Genomic DNA, 21,176 nt, shown 5'->3' on the forward strand with positions numbered 1-21,176 from the left:
TTAAAATATTTAGTATTCTAAAAAAAAAAAAAAAGGCTTATGTGTAAACACCACAAGCTTTAACAATATTTTCCTGCATAACAAAATCAATCCAATTTGATTGAAATTCAACGTATTATCATATCCAATATTCAACCATATACCATACAATCTAGCACTTGCAAATCGACACTGACCTTGTCATATCACACGCAATAGATACGATCCTATAAAATAAAATAATTAATAAAAAATTATTTTCCATAATTCTTCGATACCATAATTCTTCGATATCCCATTCAAAAAAGGGTTTACATCAAAACAGAGTTTTACGAAACAATGGTAGTTACTCTTTATATTGTCTTGAAAGCCCTATTTATAAATATTTTATTAAGATAAAAAATTTATTAAAAAAAAAAAAACTATGCCAACTAGATTAGCACTTATTCATCTTAACTGAATCTATGTTTAGGTTTTCAATCACCTCTCTTGTTATACATTAATTTCGCAAAACAATGTTTAGGGAGTCCAACAAGATACAAGTTGCTTGGATGCAAAAGTAATCAATTTCTGCATAGTGAAGTATATGTTGGTAATTTCATAATGAATTTGCTAAAGTAATTTAGTTTGGTATAACGAATCTTCCATGAAAGATTCTGCATAATGAAGTTACCAAAAGAACAATAATATTTAAAATTATGGGTCTTTATTCTTCACTGTCAATTCCTAATGAAATTTGCACAGGTCTCTAAAATTGAACAATAATACCATGATTATAATAAAATGTGTAGAAATAACAAAAATCAATGGCAACAACTAAACAAGTGGTAATAATAACGTTATTAAAAATGTTTGAATTTACATTGAGACAGAACATGGAAAAAAAATTACAACGCTTAGTTTTTTTTATGTATAATGTAGAGAAAATTGGGGTTCATTCGAATGTCCCACCACAATAACGTAATAATTATTTTAATAATTAATTAATAGAAAAATAAATAAAATAAACATGTAATATTAGCAATCTTCAAAGATTAGGTAGATATTCTTGTATTATTATTATTATTTTAGTAAACAGTAATACTTATTAAAACATGCACGAAAATAGTTATACTAGTGTTTTAAATTGAGCTTATAATACATTAAATAAACAGAGTACACTACAAAAATGCCTAACCTTTTACATATTAATATTTCAACTAATTATTATACTAATATAATTATTAAAAAAAAATTCTCCAAATTTAAACTATAGTTAAAAAAATCAAACTAAAAGTTAACCCGAGTGAGTGATTGCTGTGTTTTTCATGGGTTTGGTGGTCCATGGACAGTGCCTTAAGACCCCAAAAAAACGCAAAACATGCAAATATCTGTTGGCAAATGAACGCTTAGTGTCCGTTTGGATAACTTATTTTTTATCAGCTTATTTTACTATTCAACTTATTTTTATTACTATTCATGTGCTTCACTGCACTTTTTGGTATTATTTATAGATCTCATTATACTATTTCAAGTGACTTTTACTTTTATCTAAAATAGTTTCAGCAAAAAAAATTCAATTTTATCAAAAAAAAACCAATCACAAACAAATAGACTAGTTCTTTGGATCTAAAATTCTTACTTCAAGTATAAGTAAGAATACATTATTGATGACTCAACAAGATGTTAAAGTCACTTTAATAAAATATGTAGCACCCACCGTATCACTTTAATTCTATAGAGAGATTCACCGTCATCTCTTTTTCACACCCCAGTTCCCATAATTTTCAACCGAACGTCTGAACAGAGGTAGAAGAGATGTGCGGATCGGATGGAGGAGGGTATTAAGCAGCTTTAAGCCACGAATCTTAGGGAGGAAAGGAAAATCTTATTCTGGAGCTGAATGGTTTGAGTTGTGACTTTCTAAGAAAGGTAGGAGTTGACTTTTTTTTTTTTTCGTTTTCTTTTTTTTGGATAAACTGGTTGAATTTGAGAGAGAAATGAGAGAAAAGCAATTTTATTTCTGTCGTAAAAAAATTAGTAAATTTTCAGATTAGTTTCTCTTCTCCAACCCATATAATAATCAAATGCTTTCTTAAAAAAATTACAAATTAGAGAGATGTTGAAAATTACTTTGCAATCTAATAGAGAAAATTCTAGATGATAGTAGACTTGTTGATATTTTCAGGACTAGGTCTATTCAAATATAAATATGTATTGCTGTAAGCCTGTAAGCGTTTATGCATAAGAGAAATTTCAGTATTTGTCCTATATTTTGTTTTTGTGTAAGCCTGTAAGCGTTTTTCAGTTTTTTGTATCAAGAACCTGATAAAAGTCCTGTATTTTCCTCAGGTGCGGCAGCTATCTAAATTTTTTATACCCATCTTGCTTACTGCAATTGCCAAAGTCCTTCACCATGGGAAGAAAAAGCAAATCCCATTCCGACCCAAAAACCAGCATGGCCAAGAAGAAGGCCAAAGCAGAAAAAGAAGATGAAAAAGTCGGCGGCACTGACATTATCTCACAGCTTCACCCAAATATTGTGATAGACATTCTGTCACGACTGCCCTTTAATACCCTGTTCAGCTGTAGGTGCGTTTGCAAGACATGGCTACATCTTCTCGTTGACCCTAGTTTCGCTCAATTGTATCATACAAGAGCAGAACCCTGCATCATCCTCCAACCCACAAACAAAAACCGTCAACAGCATCTCTACGCAGTTCATTTTGACAACAGAAATTATTTGCGTAACTCTATAGTAAAGTTTGCCACTAAAACCCATTTAGGTATGGGATGTAATGTGAAACTTAGTCTGTTGGATTCATGCAATGGGTTGATTTTGCTAGGCGAGATGTATCGGTATCAAGTGAAATTGGATCAATTATATGTGTGTAATCCTATAACGGGTGAGTTCGTCATAGTTAGGCCTGGTATCAACCTAAAATCTTCTCCCGTGTGTCCTTGCCTTGGCTTTTGTCCCAAAACTCAAGTATACAAGGTGGTTCTCTTGTCCAAAAAGAAGCTTGTAGCTGAAGTTAATAACAACATGGTGACTCTTGTGTACACACTTGGAGAGAAGGGTAATGGTCTTTGGAAGAGTGTTACTGTTGGAGATGGTTTGCTCCATCAGCCAAGAAATACTACTTTTCTCAATGGAATTATTCATTGGGCTGTGAGATCCCCTACTGTACCTCAGTTTATATATTCCTTTGATGTGGAGGATGAGTGTTTTCGATCAGTTCCACCACCTCCTGAGTTTCTGTCACCTGATCAACCTACATGGTCAAAGTGGGGGATCAATCTTGGGGTGTTGGAAGGTCGTCTTGCCATTGTTGAACGTGATAAAGATGTTTCTTGGTGCTTTCACATATGGGTAATGAAGGACTATGGTGTTCAAGCATCTTGGACTAAGACATACACTATGGACTTCAAAATGGAAAAACTAGCGCCTTTATTTCCTGTTTCACAAATTCTAGGGTCGTGTCGCAATGGTGACATTTTATTCACACATCAAGGCAGGAATTTGGTTTCTTTCAATCCAGTGAACCCAAGTTTCAAGGTTCATAGGATTAAAAAACTATGTAACTTTCTGATTCATCCTTATATTCCCAACCTTTCTTCACTTAGGGATATAGCAAGAGGAGAACCGTTGTTCAATGCCACTGAAATGATTCAGACAGAGGGAGGAGATAAACATGCATCAGATAAGGAGTGAACTGATAGGGAGTTGATGGCTATCTGATTGTTATTTCAAGTTGTTGATTAGGATGAGTTGTTGATTAGGATAAGTTGTTGGTTAGGATTGTATTTGTTGATTAGGATGAGTTGTTGGTTAGGATTAGTCGTGATTTAAAGTTACTGCTGAACTATCAAGATGTAATTTGAATTTTCTAGTTGGGCACTCTGCTTGAGACTATTTAAGAGCAGAAGCAATTAATAAATAAGCAAGCAAAGTTTAATCCAAAACTCTCTTCTCTCACCCCCATTCAGGAGATTGGTCATCTCGAACACGACTAACTTATCATTTTATTTCTTGATCATAGCAGCCACATTGAGGTAATAAGTACTCTCTATCTGGTGTGTTCAATTGGGATTATAAAGCAATCTAAGTAATTGCAACCCCTAATTTTGCTATGCTTGTCATGTATTCTTAAGAAAATATTTGTGACAACTTGAAAATTTCAAATTTTCCCATACAAAAATTGCATAATTGCAAAAATGCAAGATTTTTTTAAAAAATTTATTTTTTAATTTTTGGATAACTAAAATGCAAGTATGTTTTTTTTATCTTTTAATCCCAAGAAAAAAAAAAATGCGAGTATGTTTGGTCTGCTCCTGTGTGTGGTGAATATAAAGTGCACTAATAGGCACAATTTCAACTAATCCATTTTCAAACTGTAGAGATTCAGACTTATTTCTTTTATTGCTCTAGATATATTTTTTAACTGAAAAGAAGAACTTGAGAATGATATTATTGGTTTGATGGGAACACAACCCCATGTGTAGATTATGCCCAAACAAGTAGGAGTATGATAAATTCACTTTTATTGCAGTTCTCAATAAATTTTATCATATATTTTTTGTGGCATTCTCTAACTTACACTGTTGATATGCATTTAACATACAAAAACTGAAAATGTAATCCTTTGGTCAAACCCGAAACTAGACAGCAATGCATTTAAGATTTTGATGTGCTGCCATATTCAGCTTCCACCTTAAAGTGCTTATATGATTTGTGTTCTCAATCAATGATTTGTACTCAAATAGGCTTTCCTTGGTTTGGCAGAATTTGATTGTATCAGTAAGCTATGGTATTTTTTATTCCTTGGATGTGTTTGCTTTCATAGCATTACTAAGATCATAACTTTCTATTGAAAAAAAAAAAAAAAAAAAAACCGCAAGTTTTTTTTCATGCATATTAATGATGAGTCTAAATTTAGTTTTGTAAGAACACAATTCTCAAAGTAGAAAAAGGCTCCCATGTACTATAACTACTTAACCAGCCACTTTTTTGATAGGCACTAGGTAGATAATGGGGGAAGGGGCACTGACCTACTTAACTAGACACTCATTAGAACATTATTCAACTGATGAAATTCATCTATGCAATTGTTGTGGTGCCTGCTGATTTTGAAACTCTTGTGCTGAAAATATGGACATTGGTGGCCTAGAAAGTGTTATTATCCTGATACTCTACCAAATAGATATTTGAAGAAAGAATCTTCTTCCCCCCCAACCAAAACCAAAAAAAAAAAATTCTTAGATTCTGATGCAAACATAATGAAACTCTCTCTCTAAACTTAGCAGAGAACTGCGAGGGTTTACATTTGAAGGATGAAGATAGAACTACATAGTATAGCACAAAGATCAGAAGTTCTTTTTGTTCCTCTTTATACATGTTTATAAGAACAGCTCAAAGATCAGGACTAGTTATTTGTATTTAGAAGGCTAGTTCTATTCAAATATAAAATATGTATTGCTGTAAGCCTGTATGCATAAGAGAAATTTCAGTTTTTTGTATCAAGAACCAAAAATGATAAAAGTCCTGTATTTTGTTTAGGTGCAGCAGCTATCTAAATTTTTTATACCCATCTTGCTTACTGCAATTGCCAAAGTCCTTCACCATGGGAAGAAAAAGTAAATCCCATTCCGACCCAACAACCAGCATGACCAAGAAGAAGGCCAAAGCAGAAAAAGAAGATGAAAAATTCAGCGGCACTGACATTATCCCACAGCTTCACCCAAATATTGTGACAGACATTCTGTCACGACTGCCCTTTAGTACCCTGTTCAGCTGTAGGTGCGTTTGCAAGACATGGCTACATCTTCTTGTTGACCCTAGTTTCGCACGAGTAGACCCCTGCATCATCCTCCAACCCACAAACAAAAACCGTCAACAGCATCTCCACGCAGTTCATTTTGACATAGAAATTCTGTGCGTAACTCTATAGTAAAGTTTGCCACTGAAACCCATTTAGGTATGGGATGTAATGTGAAACTTAGTCTGTTGTGTTCATGCAATGGGTTGATTTTGCTAGGCGAGATGTATCAGCATCAATATCATGACTTTGTGAAATTGGATCAATTATATGTGTGTAATCCTATAACGGGTGAGTTTGTCATATTTAGGCCTGGTATCAACCTAACATCTTCTCCCACTTGTCCTTGCCTAGGCTTTTGTCCCAAAACTCAAGTATACAAGGTGGTTCTCCTGTCCAAAAACAGTATGGAGCTGAAGTTAATAACAACATGGTGACTCTTGTGTACACACTTGGAGAGAAGGGTAATGGTCTTTGGAAGAGTGTTAATGTTGGAAATGGTTTGCTCCATCAGCCAGGAAATACTACTTTTCTCAATGGAATTATTCATTGGGTTGTGAGATCCCCTAGTGTACCTCAGTTTATATATTCCTTTGATGTGGAGGATGAGTGTCTCAAAGAATCCAAGGAATCTAGGATCCCCTCAATAGATAATGCCACAGATGATGAAGTCCATTCATAAAGAGTCTCCAGCAGATAATAATACTTCAACTTCCCCACACTCGACCCCATTCCCTCAAAGCAATGAGCATTAAGCTCTCCCCAAAGACACCACATGAAACACAAGGGAGCTGCTTGCCAAATCCCACCAACCCTATACCTTCCTATCCACCCTCTCCAACATAAAAGCAAATCATACACTGACTTAGGCCTTGCCAGGAATACCAAACAACATAGACTACTTCTTACACATATAACACCACTTCATAACAACAATGCCCCTTCATCTTAAATTATCAATTGTTAAGATCCTCCCTAGAGCCACACCATGAAAAGAGAGCCACTCTCAGTGGAACCCGAACTTTCCAAATGCTTCTCCACAGAAACACTGCACTTCCCCTCTCCCCCGCTTTCGAAACCTTATTTGAAGCTCCCCACTTGAAAGCTTGTATAGGGCGAAGGCGTTCACACCAATTCACCTACCTCCCCAAGTCTAACCTTAGTGTCATAAAGATCCTCTAACAACTGGATCACAGATTCTACTTCTCAGTCTTGTATTGCTCGATTTAACACAGGATTCCAAGAGCACTGACCTTGAAGAATCTCCGTATAACGTACCATTGTGTCTTTATTGTTTCTCCCAAGTAAAAATAAATGGGGATGTCCCCCAACCCCCCGCGCACCCCCCAGCATCCATAATATGCCTGAAACACACTTTAGTAGCATAGAAAATCCACATTAAATTATCCCAACCACGCCTAATATGCTTCCACAACCCCACCTCATTTGGCCCCCACACCTCACCTGTACACCAGTACCCTCCATTGACGCCATATTTAGATTTTATAGACTGTCTCCTTAATGATGTAACTTCAATTTCATAGCACCATAGCCACTTACCTACGAGAGCCTGATTAAATATCATCATCCTCTTTATCCCCAAACCCCCATGGCACATAGGTGCACGACAAGTATTCCCATTGGGGAACAACCTATTTATGAAGATGAAATCTTCCTTGTTAGAGTCTTCCTGTAAGTTGCATCAACTCTGTTGCCAATTTTTAACATTTGAAGCAAACAATTTTATCTTTTAATCCTCTGGACGATTTTCATCCCCTTGGTATTTGATTTAAGTGCTTTCTGCAGTAATAACAGTGAGATAAAAAAGTTGCTTTATTTTGACAGCATATGTAATCACGGTTGTAGTTGTAAATGTGTGATTGATGAATTTTAATTATTTACGTCTTAAATCTTGTTCTATGCATAATAACACTACGCCAATGGTGATGGAAAACATGACATTTGGGTTGTAAAGGTAAGTTATTCATTTTCTTGTCTTTGTGTTTGTGGTTTAATCTTCTTGACAAAGGTTTCAAGGCATGAGTTCTGGATACTAAGTTATGGAATGTAAATACTGTTTTCAATTTGTCTGGGTTTAGTTTACTTGGTTTATATAAAAATGTAGACTGGGCTTCTCAAGATAAAAGGGCCTCCTTTTTTTAACATTGATTTCCTATGTATATTTCCTGAAAAAATACATAAATAATTGGTTAGGCTGCCATGTTTTTACTTTTATTTTTCCTATTTGTTTTTCTTTATTCTTAAAGTTTCCGCCTACATTGCAGGTAGAATCTACGAGGATTATCAACTACTGATTGCCACATCAATTTGCAAGATCTTCATAAATAATTTGCATCACTTTTGGAGTAACAGATTTTGTTACTGTATATGGATGGATACTCTCCAACTTCCTGTGCCAATGCCATTGCAAGACATATGTATGACCACTGTGTTGGCATGAACTCAATGCTAAATTATGCTAATTTGGATTAAATATTACATCTATATAGTTTCTTTTGCTGTAATCATTTTCAGTAACTCTTGACTTTCTTATGCAAATGAAAATAGCATGCAAATCTAAATTATTTATGAGATGTATTTTGAGCAAGTCATATAGGTGAGATTTGAGTTCACGGGGTATTCCGTTTATTTACCTTCATCACATGTAGCCCAGTTCAATCATTGGCATTGTTCATATCATGTCTAATTCAACCTGGAAATTCAAAGCACCTTTCCTTTGGATGTTGTTAATGTAGAGTAAACTGTGTTACCAGATTCACCGGCTAAGAAAGAAAAAATCTGCACTGAATGACCATTTCAGTATCAAGTTTTAGATACTTTCTATAGAAGGACGCTTGGGTGAATGGCTATGTTGTTTCTACCCCCATGCATATAATATGAGAAACAATAGTCACAGTTGGTTAATATATATGCATCATGTGTAGACTGGGTGGCTTATATGCTTGGTTAGAGAAAAATGCTTATATGGGTATTAAAGAAACTTTCAAGAATATGGTCTTAGAGAAAATACTCACTAAAAATTAAATGCATGTTGAGTATACTATTGGTGTGATGGTGTGCACAAAAGGGTGAGACCAAATTAGGAAGTGAAATTTAAGTTCAATGGCCGAGTCACACTTTGAAACCTATCTGTGAAATTTCAGTAAGGCTTAGTTTATCTGTATCAAGAATGCACGTTGACTTAGTCTGGTACGTAATTTAGCATTATAGTGTGATCAAATGAGAGATGAAAGTATAAAGGGTGATCACGACATAATATGTGGTCACTCAGATCCCTTGCTGGTTACATGGCCTTTCTCATGTGAGGAAGAAGGCCAAATTTATGTACAATGGCCACGAAAGCTGGGTTTTGCACTTAAAACTTTCATTCATTCTTTTTCTCTTTTTCTTTTTCTTTTTCATTTTCATTTTTTTGGATAGATATGCTATATTTTTAATGTACGACATCAACTTCATGATAATTGTTCTTTATCATTAGATATATTGATGACAGAAGACTTTATTAATTAAGCAAATTGAAATCCACTTCTGAATTGCATCATTCTTCTCTCTTTCTAGTTCTTCTTGACATGAATTTCCTTGTGGATTTCTGTAATCACTTTTTCCACCAATTTCGATTCCAAATTTTATTTATTTCACTCATTCTGCTCCACCTTACAAGAAGTGTTTTTAACTAAAGTACTAAACAAAAATATAGGACTCCCTCCTCTTCCAGGATTATACTAATTTTTTTAGTTTTTTTTTTATTATAATCATTTTCAATGAATTAGTTGGGAAAAATAATTAATTAGACTCTTCCCAAGCAACTATTTCTTTAAAAAAAAATTCTAAATTAATTGGAAAAAAAAAAATCAATTCTTAAAAAAATTTTAAAAATAACTAACTAACTAACTAAAAAGGTTGGTAAAACCGCAAAAGTGACAAATATTACTCAATACTCAAAATAAAAGGTAAAATATTATTTTGGTTCTGAAACTTTACTAAAAGTTTTTTTTTTCATCTCTAAACTTTAAAAAGTTACTCTTTCTTCTTTAAATTTTGTAAAGAGGTTTTTTTAATAGTTTAAAGATAAAAATAAGGATGAAAAATAAACTTTTGGTAAAGTATAAGGAAAAAAAACAAAATTTTGGTAAATTTTACGGATCAAAATATTATTTTACAATATATATATATATATATATATATAAATGCAAGTGTATGCCTACAACTCATACAGCTGACGACTCATGGAAATAGTAATTAATTAAGACAACGTCATTCCATTTAAAGACACTTTAGAGACACACGTTTAACAACGACATTGTTTTTGTGTAAAGAAGATTGATATGAGATATAGTCTTCCTCATCTTTTTTCAGTGGTTATATAAGGCAAATCATATTATTCTCAAGTTCTTGTTTTTGGTTAAAAAATATATCTTGAGCAAAAAGTGAGAAATAAGTTCACACCTTTATAGTTTGAGAATTGATTAGTCAAAATTGTACCACACACAGGAGTAGACCAAACAAACTTTCATTTTTGGAAATTATGTAGTTTATTTTTGTACAAGAAAATTAGAGCCGAATTATCTTTTGACTTGTCACAAATATTTTCTTAATAGGACAAGACAAGCATAGAGAAATTCAAGTGCGTAGTTAGTTAAACTGCTTTATAATCACAATTGAACACATCAAATAAAATGCGCTTATTACCTCGATGTCGCATTGAACAATGGTTCTCCATTTGCTATATCTGTAAGAGAAGAAAAGTTGGGAATATAGTGAAACACTTGGAAGGAAAATAATTTTTCAATCATATGAAACTTTAATCTTAGGTCCACTGAATTGAAAGAAACCAAATTCTTGTTTTTGAGTAATAACAAGATGTCACCATTGTGGCATAAACCTAGGATTTGTGAAATGTGCTCAAAACACCTCGGTTTTCTTACCGTGGATTCAATATTGTATGCCTTAGTCCAAGATGCTTGGACACCATAATTCTTCATTACCCATATATGAAAGCACCATCTATCGTTGCTAAGATCTTCACCAATGGCAAGACAACCCCTTAACACCCTAATATTGATCCCCCACTTCAGCCACATGGACTACTCCATCTCAAGAGGTGGTGAAACCATTCAAAAACATTCATCCTCCACATCAAAGGAACATATAAACTGAGTTACATGAGGGGATATTACAACCTAATGAATAATCCCATTGAGAAAAATATTTGTTGTTGTGTCACTGTACACATCATCACCAACATTAACCCTCTTCCAAACACCATTGCCTTTCACCCCTAGTGTGTACACAAGAGTCAGCATATGTTTACTTCAACTCCATACTCTTTGGACAAGAGAACTACCTTCTAAACTTGAGTCTTAGGACAAAATCCAAGGGGAGGACAAACAAGAGAGGATGTAAGGTTGTTGTCAGGCCTAACCATGATGAACTCACTAGTTTTTAGACACAAACAATCAATCCAATTTCACAAAGTCCCCATACACCTCACCTAGCAATATCAACCCATTGCATGAATCCACCATGCAATGTTTCACAATAAAAGTCATGATTTTTATTGTCAAGATGGACCAGGTAGAGGAGGTGGTCTTTGATTTTAGGTTGGAGGATGATCAAGTTGGGGTTTGCTCTTATTCTGTACAATTGAGTGAAAGTGGGGTCCTTGAGAAGATGGAACCATTTCTGGCAAACAAACCTGCAGCTAAATATAGTTTTGAAGGGCAGTCATGATAGAATTTGTCACAATATTATAGGGAAGATATGTGATATAGTCAGTACCATCACTTGATTCTGCCAATGTTTCATCTTCTTCTACTGCTCTGGCTTTGTTCTCTATGGTGGTTGTTGGGTTGGAATTGATAAGGATTAAGTTACGATCCAAATAGCCTATAACTAAATAATATAGGTATTACAAGACTTGGCAAATTGATTTTGAATTTTTATCTTTTAAAATATTACAGTGCAATTATGACTTGACTAAATAATTATAACAAGATGTCACCATTGTGGCATAACCCTAGGACTTGTGAAATGGGTTCAAAACACCTCAGTTTCCTTACCACGAATTCAATATTGTATGCCTTAGTCCAAGATGCTTGGACACCATAATCCTTCATTACCCATATATGAAAGCACCATCTATCGTTGCTAGGATCTTCACCAATGGCAAGACAACCCCCTAACACCCCAAGATTGATCCCCCACTTCAGCCACATAGACTACTCCATCTCAAGAGGTGGTGGAACCATTCGAAAACACTCATCCTCCATGTCAAAGGAACATATAAACTGAGTTACATGAGGGTATATTACAACCCAATGAATAATCCCATTGAGAAAAACATTTGTTGGTGTGTCACTGTGCACATCATCACCAACATTAACCCTCTTCCAAACACCATTGCCTTTCACCCCTAGTGTGTACACAAGAGTCGGCATATGTTTACTTACTTCAACTCCATACTCTTTGGACAAGAGAACCACCTCATAAACTTGAGTCTTAGGACAAAATCCAAGGGGAGGACACATAAGAGAGGATGTAAGGTTGTTGCCAGGCCTAACCATGACGAACTCACCAATTATTAGATTACATGCAAACAATCAATCCAATTTCACAAAGTCCCCATACACCTCACCTCGCAATATCAACCCATTGCATGAATCCACCATGCTATGTTTCACATAACATCTGATACCTAAATGGGTGGCAAAGTTTACTCTAGCACTGGAGTTACACACATGATTTTTATTGTCATGATGGATCAGGTAGAGAAGGTGGTCTTTCATTTTAGGTTGGAGGATGATCAAGTTGGGTTCGCTCTTGTTCTATACAATTGAGTGAAAGTGGGGTCCTTGAGAAGATGGAACCATTTCTTGCAAACAAACTTGTAGCTAAATACGATTTTGAAGGGCAGTCGTGACAGAATTTTTGTCAAAATATTGTAGGGAAGATGTGAGATATAGTCATTACCATCGCTTGGTTCTGCCAATGTTTCATCTTCTTCTATTGCTTTGGCTTTGTTCTACATGGTGGTTGTTGGGTTGGAATTGATAAGGATTAAGATATGATCCAAATAGCCTATAACTAAATAATATAGGTATTACAAGACTTTGCAAATTGATTTTGAATTTTTATCTTTTAAAATATTACAGTGCAATTATGACTTAATAACTAAATAATATACGTATAAAAAGACATTGCAAGTTGATTTTTAATTTTTTTCTCTTTTAAAATATTACAATGCAATTTTGACTTTCCTTAGGTTACCGGGTTTGACTTTATCCCTTTTAGAATAATACAAGGAAATTTTAGAAAAAAAATAGTGTTTTGAAAGCATTACCAATAAGATTTTTCTGTGAAATTAAAATGTAAATAAAATTTTACCTTGGTCATAACTAAACTAAATTGTTTATGAATAATTTGAGCTATATTTTGGGGAAAAAAATTTATATTCTTGTGTTTACCAAACAATTCAAATTTAAGCTTGACTATTAAACAAGTCACACTCAAATATAATAATGTGTTCGTGAATAAGTTTATAAATATGAGACTAATTTAAGTTTATATATAATATTATACGTTTATATGTATGTTTTTCTAAAAATATATTTATATAGACTTGAGATTGAATTTTGTAAATTGTAAATGAGTTTATACAATATCAAATTATTATTTTTAGTTTATTGATAATAAAAAAAAATCAATTTGTAGTAAAAATTATATAATTTTAACAACAAGAGGTTGATGAATCTAATTTTTATAAATTCATTAATGAAAATTGTAGGGGTAGGGGCCAAAAATCGTATATTGAGTCTTGGGCTTTATCCGGGGATATAAATTGGTCCGAGAAGAAACAAATGATTATCAGATGTTCCCAGACCAGGTCTCATAAGCAGAAAGCAAATGAAAGGTTGTCCGAGGAGTACATCCTCCTCGAACCTAATATATATGGTTCAAAATCTATAACCCAACAATTAAAGTGATCTTCCAGGGAGCTTCAATGATATGGATGTGCTTCATGGGCATATGGGAAGGAAGAAAACCCAAAAATATCTAAGAGAAGGCAGTAACACCACATTAAATGCACTGCAGCCACCTTTCTGGCCGCATTTATGTGGAGAAGACCTCTGAACAGTGCTACCTTGGCAACCGCAACTCATAGAGAGCTAGAGAGTGTGTCTGATGGGACAAGTACTCAAGTTGAGGTTCGGATGATCAACAAGTGGAGGGTGAAGATGATTCAAAAGAGAATATATAAGGTGAAAGACTCCTCATGAAAAGGGGATCAAAAAAAACAAAGGGAAAAAGGATTGTAACAATCTAAACCATCCTAGCGTCTAAGAGGGATCATCATATACCGGTCTGGCTTCCTCGGACTGAAAGTACAGCGATATCTGCATCCTTTATTTGTGCTCAATTGTCATGCAACATAATGCTAACCATTGTCCAACTTATTCTGACTTAATTCTTTGACCCATTCTCTACAAATTCATTGTATTGGGCTCATTAGGCCAAGAACCCATATATTTTGGGCTTGGGCCGCAAATCGTGACCCTACAATTGGCGTCATCTATGGGAAGAATTTGTGCCTCAGTGAGTGCAACGGTTAACCATGGTGGGATCAGGTCCGCACTAAGCAGGTCCACACCAAACGGAGCCTGCAGGTTCACAATGGTAGGACAATTTCCTTAACCTTGAACGAGAAAGGGATCGAAAGAGATATCGAGAGGGTAGTGTGTGTACCACCCATACAAGCAAAAGCCATTCTAGGGCGGGAAGTCACGTGTCCCAAAGGCAAGACAATAATAAAGCCCTGCAGCGAGAGATTGATAACTTAAAAAAGAAACTACGTTGTGTGCAACGGAAGCAGTCCCTTTCCAATTCAGACACGTCCTCCAATGATGAAGGGGACAATAATTATAGGCGAAGGTCAAGAACCCCACAGAGTGAGACCATTTCTTACGAGAAAGAGCACCATTATAGGCGCAGACACAAAAGTCCATCTCATAAAGGTCTAGTAAACGACGCCATGAGCAAGGCCTTAGATCGGATCTCTAAGTCACCCTTCACATGCAAGATAGAAAGCGCTAAGCTCTCTCGGCGATTCCATCAACCTACTTTCACCATGTACAACGGTCGAACGAACCCCATAGAGCATGTAAGCCAGTTTAACCAAAAAATGGTCGTTCATTCCAAAGACAAGGCTTTAATGTGCAAGGTATTTCCGTCCAGCTTGGGACTAGTGGCGATGAGATGGCTTGAAGCCAAATTCAATAGATTCCTTTAAGCAGCTCACCCAAGCTTTTGGCTCTTGCTTTATCACGTGTAGCAGAGCTCCTCAGCCATTGGATTCTCTACTATCTTTGTCCATACGAAAATGGGAGACTTTGAAAGCATACTCGGACAGATACTGGGAGATGTATAATGAGATAGAGGGTAACTTTGATGATGTCGCCTTCAGCACCTTCAAGAGCGGTCTCCCGGTCGAGCATGGTTTAAGAAAGTCTCTAACGGGAAAGCCTATCACCAGCTTGCGCCAGCTCATGGACCGAATCAACAAGTATAAAAGGGTTGTAGAAGACCAACAACTGGGTAAAGGTAAAGCGAAGATAGTCCCTCAGGAGAGGAGAGACTTCAAGTTGGACTGATTTAATAACAACCAACTGAGGAGAGACTTTGCAGGGTAATCTGGATCTGCTGACGCATAAACAGTTAATGCTATGTTCCAAGATCCAGTACATCAGGTTTTGGAGAAGATTAAGAACGAGTCATTCTTCAAATGGCCAAATAAGATGGCGGGAGACCCCATGAAGCGTAATCAGAACCTATATTGCCAATACCACCAAGAACCGGGGCACACCACCAAGAACTGCAGGAACTTAAGGAATCACTTGGACCAGCTGGTCCGAGAAGGAAAATTAAGGCACCTCTTGCATCATTCCAGTGGCCAATAAGGACAGGTGAATCCAGAGTCTCGGAGAAACACCTCCTTGAGACCCCCTATAGGCACAATAAATGTCATTCTCGCTGCCCCAGGAAGGACCGGCTCTTGTCCATCCAGAGTGATGTCCATGGCTCGGCTATCCACCGAGGAGGATGATCAGGAGTCTAAAAGAGCCAAGAAGGAAGCCCCACCGATGCTGGGCTTCTCAAACGAAGATAAAATCGGGACCATTCAACCTCATGATGATGCTCTAGTAGTCACACTCAAGATAAGGGGATATGATGTGAAGAGAGTACTTGTTGATCAGGGCAGTGCTGTTGAAGTAATGTACCCCGACCTATACAAGGGGCTGAACTTAAAACCTGAGGACCTAACGCCGTACGAGTCCCCTCTTGTAAGTTTCGAGAGAAAGACCGTTACTCCAAGAGGCCAGATTAGACTGACTACCCATACAAACCGGTTCGGATGTGGTGGAAGTGGATTTCATTGTTGTGGACGCTTATTCACTTTACACAGCTATTGTGACTAGACCTTGGCTTCATGCCTCAGGAGCTGTTTCTTCTACCCTGTACCAAAAGGTGAAATATCCATTGGAGGGCCAGGTTAAGGAGATCGTGGGGAATCAGTCCATGGCTTGACAGTGCATGGTGGCCGCCATCTCACGCCGACCTAATGCTGAGTCCTCGGCCTCCGCTGAAGGAGGCTTATAGCAATCAACAACCCCGGCATTGCCTAGTAACGGATCAACCAAGGAAGCAAAATGCGAGGATCTGGAAAAGGTTGCTATTGGCAGTGATCCGGAAAAGTTCTTTCAAGTTGGCTCGGAATTACCTCCCCAAGAGAGAGGGGAGCTAATTGGGTTTCTCAGAGAAAACATGGACGTATTCACGCGGGATGCCTACGAGGCCTTAGGGGTTGATCTGAACTTCATCTGCCATCATCTGAATGTTAATCCATCTGTTACTCCCAAGAAGCAACCACCTCGGCGCCCATCAAAGGAGCACACTGACGCTATTAGGGACGAGATGATGAAGCTTAAAAAAGCAGAGACTATTAAGGAAGTTTTTTACCCTGAGTGATTGACCAATATTGTAGTAGTAAAGAAGAAGAGCAGAAAATGACAAGTTTATGTAGACTTCACGGATCTGAATAAAGCCTACGCAAAAGATCTGTTCCCCATACCTCGGATAGATCAATTGGTAGATGCGACTGCGGGCCATCCTCGGATGAGCTTCTTAGATGCCTTTCAAGGATATCATCAGATACCACTGGCCGCAGACGACCAAGAAAAGATGGCTTTTGTCACTCCCATTGGAAACTACTATTACAAGGTGATGCCTTTTAGTTTGAAAAACGTAGGGTCAACCTACCAGAGAATGATGACTAGAATGTTTGAGCCGCAGTTGGGTAAGAGCATTGAAGTCTATATAGATGACATGATGGTAAAGAGTAAGGTGGTGTCCGAGCACGTACGAGACCTCGAGGACATATTTGAAATCCTGAGGAGACACAAGCTACATCTTAACGCATCCAAATGTTCATTTGGGGTAGGATCAGGAAAATTCTTGGGCTATATGGTAACCCACAGGGGAATCGAGGTCAACCCTGATCAAATCAAAGCATTCAACAGTTTACAACCGCCTCGGAATCCCAAAGAGGTCCAAAGGCGTATTGGAATGATTGCCGCCTTAAACCGTTTTATTTCCCAGTCGGCAGATAGGTGCAGACCTTTCTTCCTCTTATTGAATAAATGGAAGGAATTCGAGTGGACCGAAGAATGTGCTTTGGCCTTCCAACAACTTAAAGAATATCTGTCTCGGCCATCGATCATGTTCAGTCCTGAGGTCGATGAAGTCTTGTTCGCCTACATTGCTGTGGCCCCTCATGCAATAAGCCTAGTACTAATACGAGTAAAATGGCGTGCAGCGACCAATTTATTACGTGAGCAAATCATTACATGAAGCCAAGATTCGTTATTTACTATTGGAGAAGGCCATCTTAGCAATGGTTTAAGCTACACGAAAGCTTCCCCATTACTTCCAGGCACACACAGTTATCGTCCTAACCCAACTTTCGCTTAGGTCCATACTTCGGAGTGTTGATTGTACGGGGAGAATCGCTAAGTGGGGCACGATTCTAGGAGCTTTCGACATCAAGTACATGCCTCGTACCTCCGTCAAGGGCCAGGTCCTTGCAAATCTAGTAGCTGAATTCGCTAAACCCTCATTAGGAGAGGTAGCAGAGACACAAGACATGGATGAAAAATCGATTGGCATAATATCTCTACAAGGACCTGCGTGCTGGAAGGTATATGTTGATCGTGCATCAAACTAAAGGGGCTTCGGAATGGGGCTAGTTCCTATTTCCCCTGAAGGGATTACTGTCGAAAAATCGCTAAGACTGGGCTTCTCGGCCACGAATAATGAGGCCGAATATGAGGCCCTACTAGAGGGGATGTCCATGGTTCAAAGACTGGGCGAAAAAGCAGTAAACGTGTTCTCAGACTTAAGACTCATCACTAGCCAGGTGAATGGGGAATTAGAAGCAAGAGATGAAAGAATGCAAGGATATCTAAGCCAGGTAAAGCATACAGTCACACTTCAATTCCTTTAGCTTACTACATATCCCTAGAAGTGGGAACACACATGCCAACTCCTTGGCCACACTTGCCACCTCCTCAGCTCAAAGTTTACCTCGCGTCATCCTTGTAGAAAACCTATACAAACCCTCAGTGACAAAAAAAGATATAATCCATGTCCACCAATTCAGAGTAAGGCCTAACTGGATGGACCCCCTAGTACTATTTCTGAAGGATGACGCATTGCCCGAGGAGAAGGCCAAGGCTGACAAGATACAGAGAAAAGCCTTTCAGTTCTGGTTATTCGAGGACCAAAAGCTATACAAACGCTCCTTTTCCGGACCATACTTGCTCTACGTACACCCTGAGGCCTTAAAACTAATCCTAGAGGAGTTATACGAAGGGATTTGTGGAAGCCACACTGGAGGTAGGTCTCTATCTCATAGGACCATCACGCAAGGCTACTGGAGGCCAAACATGCAGAAAGAAGCACATGAATACGTGAAGAAGTGTGACTAGTGCCAAAGATTTGCGCCAAACATACATCAACCAGGAGGGAGCCTTAATCCATTGACCAGCCCCTGGCCATTTGCTCACTGGGGCTTGGATATTGCCGGGCCCTTTCCAAAGGCAGCAAGAAACAAGAGGTATCTGCTGGTTGGCACTGACTATTTTACTAAATAGGTTGAAGCTGAACCTTTAGTGAACATCAGAGATATGGACGCCAAGAAGTTCGTCTGTAAGAACATTGTTACTCGGTTCGGGGTCTCTCACACTCTCATCTCAGAAAATGGTCTTCAATTCGATAGTAAGGCCTTCAGGAGATACTATTGTGAATTGGAAATTACGAATAGGTATTCTACCTCAGCTTATCCCCAAGGGAATGGATAAGCCGAGGTTGTTAACAAGGTCATAGTGAACTGACTTAAGAAGAGGTTAGATGATGTGAAGGGAAGATGGGTGGAAGAATTGCCACATGTCCTGTGGGTGTATCGAACCACACCTCGTAGATCAACAGGGGAGACCCCTTTTTCGATGACTTATGGGGCCGAGGCTATTATTCCTTTAGAAACGGGCTTTCCAACGCTAAAGACAAGTTCATTCAGCCCGAGCAGCAACAATGAGCTATTAGAAAAGAGCTTAGATCTCATTGAAGAAAGAAAAGAAAGTGCAATGGTTCAATTGGCGTACTACCAACACAAGCTCAAGCGAGGCTATGATGCCAAAGTAAAGCCGAGGCCACTAGTGCCTGGTGACTTAGTGCTAAGGAAAGTTCTGGGCACTACAAAAAACCTAGCATGGGGAAAGTTAGGACCTAATTGGGAAGGACTATATCGCATCACTTCAGTGGCAGGTTTAGGGGCTTATTTTCTAGAAGATTTAGATGAGCATGTAATACCACACTCTTGGAATGTAAACAACCTGAAAATGTATTATTATTAATGAAAATCTCCTTTATCATTAAATTCTTTTGTTGTATAAAGGCATCGTGCTTCTTGTCTCTCCATCTAGTCAAGTATTAAACAGAACCTATGTCCTGCATGACTTCTCTTATCATAGGCTAAGGAGAAATTAACTACTTTGGACACCTTATCAAGTGTTAAATAGAACCTACGTCCTGTATGGCTCCTCAGACCACAGGCTAAGGGGAAATTAACTACTTTGAACGCCTTATCAAGTGTTAAATAGAACCTAAGTCCTGCATGGCTCCTCGAACCACAAGCTAAGGGGAAATTAATTACTTTGGACGTCTTTTCAAGTGTTAAACAGAACCTAAGTCCTACATGGATCCTCGGATCACAGGTTTAGGGGAAATTAACTACTTTTGACACATAGGAACACCTTTATAAATGTTAAACAGAGCTCGAAATGCAAGGTATATTACTTATCTCCTCTAGATTCAATATCCATTGTGTGAGGATTAATTCACGGTATAAGTGGATAATAATTCTCAATTGCTAATACCTAGACGGATTTCTAGGGATGTCAATAATGATTTGTTGACAAGACATGTAGGAAATTTGAGCAACAACAGTTTAAACTTGTTTGCAATAATAGTAATAAGTCCAAGGAGCGTAAAGGTAAAGATTCAGAGAATAGAAGGAAAGGATCATTCATTAACTTCAAAGAAGATGTATTACAAGCAACAAAACAAATCTCGGGAAAAGAAAACAAAAGAAAGTGAAAATCCTACAACTACTTTTTTCTTTGGCTGAGGATCCTCCTTAGTAACGACAGTCTTAGGCTAGGCATCCCCATCTTTAGGCTTCTTGGCCACCTTAGCTTGAGAGATCACATCCCTGATAATGAGGGGATCCTCAGACGGGGGGTCACTGACTAGAGGAAGGCCTTCTTTACCCATACCTGCTCCTGTAGAAGTCCTAACATCAAGGGTAAGATCTTGAGCACTGGGAACCTGCTCAAGAGAGGGTAAGGGCAAAGCGGTTGAGGAAGGGTGGGTTGGGATCTCCCTGATGTACTCTGGAAAATATACTTTCTCTATCCTCCTCAGCTCGGAGTTTGCGGGGACCCCTGCACTGTTAAGGGCCTCATTCCAAGTTACAGTGCAGTAGTCCCTACATACTTCAACCACCTCCTTGACCGGCCTCTACTCCATCTCGAGCATCCCCCGCTCATAGGTTGCTAATTCTACATCTTGAGCAGCGTCCTTGGTCGTCTGGGCCTCTGCCTTAGCCTTTTCCAGTTCAACTTTCAGACTTAGAACCATCGTCTTCTTCATGGCCAAATTCAGTTTGGTTGTATAGAGAAGCTTGCGCTAATCTTCAACCTACTTCTCAACAGTCTTAAGCCCCGTCAGAGCGCTCGAACGCTCGTGCTCGGAGGTCTTAAGCCTCTC

The 21,176-nt window shown here is 37.8% G+C and overlaps 1 protein-coding gene across 21 annotated transcripts in view; it reads left to right on the forward strand.

Moving 5' to 3' along the window:
• LOC126702769 (F-box protein At3g07870-like) overlaps positions 1-21,176 on the forward strand; it is a 101,973-nt gene that overhangs the window by 25,326 nt on the left and 55,471 nt on the right. For 3 of the 21 annotated variants that reach the window (XM_050401617.1, XM_050401604.1, XM_050401616.1), the window contains exons 2-3: positions 1,768-1,890; positions 2,311-2,744. The exons of 4 other annotated variants lie outside the window; for them this stretch is intronic. In XM_050401617.1, coding sequence (XP_050257574.1) covers positions 2,375-2,744 — 370 coding nt within the window. In that variant the 5' untranslated portion in view covers positions 1,768-1,890; positions 2,311-2,374. 14 more of the 21 variants (XR_007647844.1, XR_007647843.1, XM_050401609.1 and 11 more) reach the window with 12 other exon arrangements.

Source organism: Quercus robur, chromosome 10 (genome assembly GCF_932294415.1).
Source record: "Quercus robur chromosome 10, dhQueRobu3.1, whole genome shotgun sequence".
In the NCBI taxonomy this organism is placed as follows: domain Eukaryota; kingdom Viridiplantae; phylum Streptophyta; class Magnoliopsida; order Fagales; family Fagaceae; genus Quercus; species Quercus robur.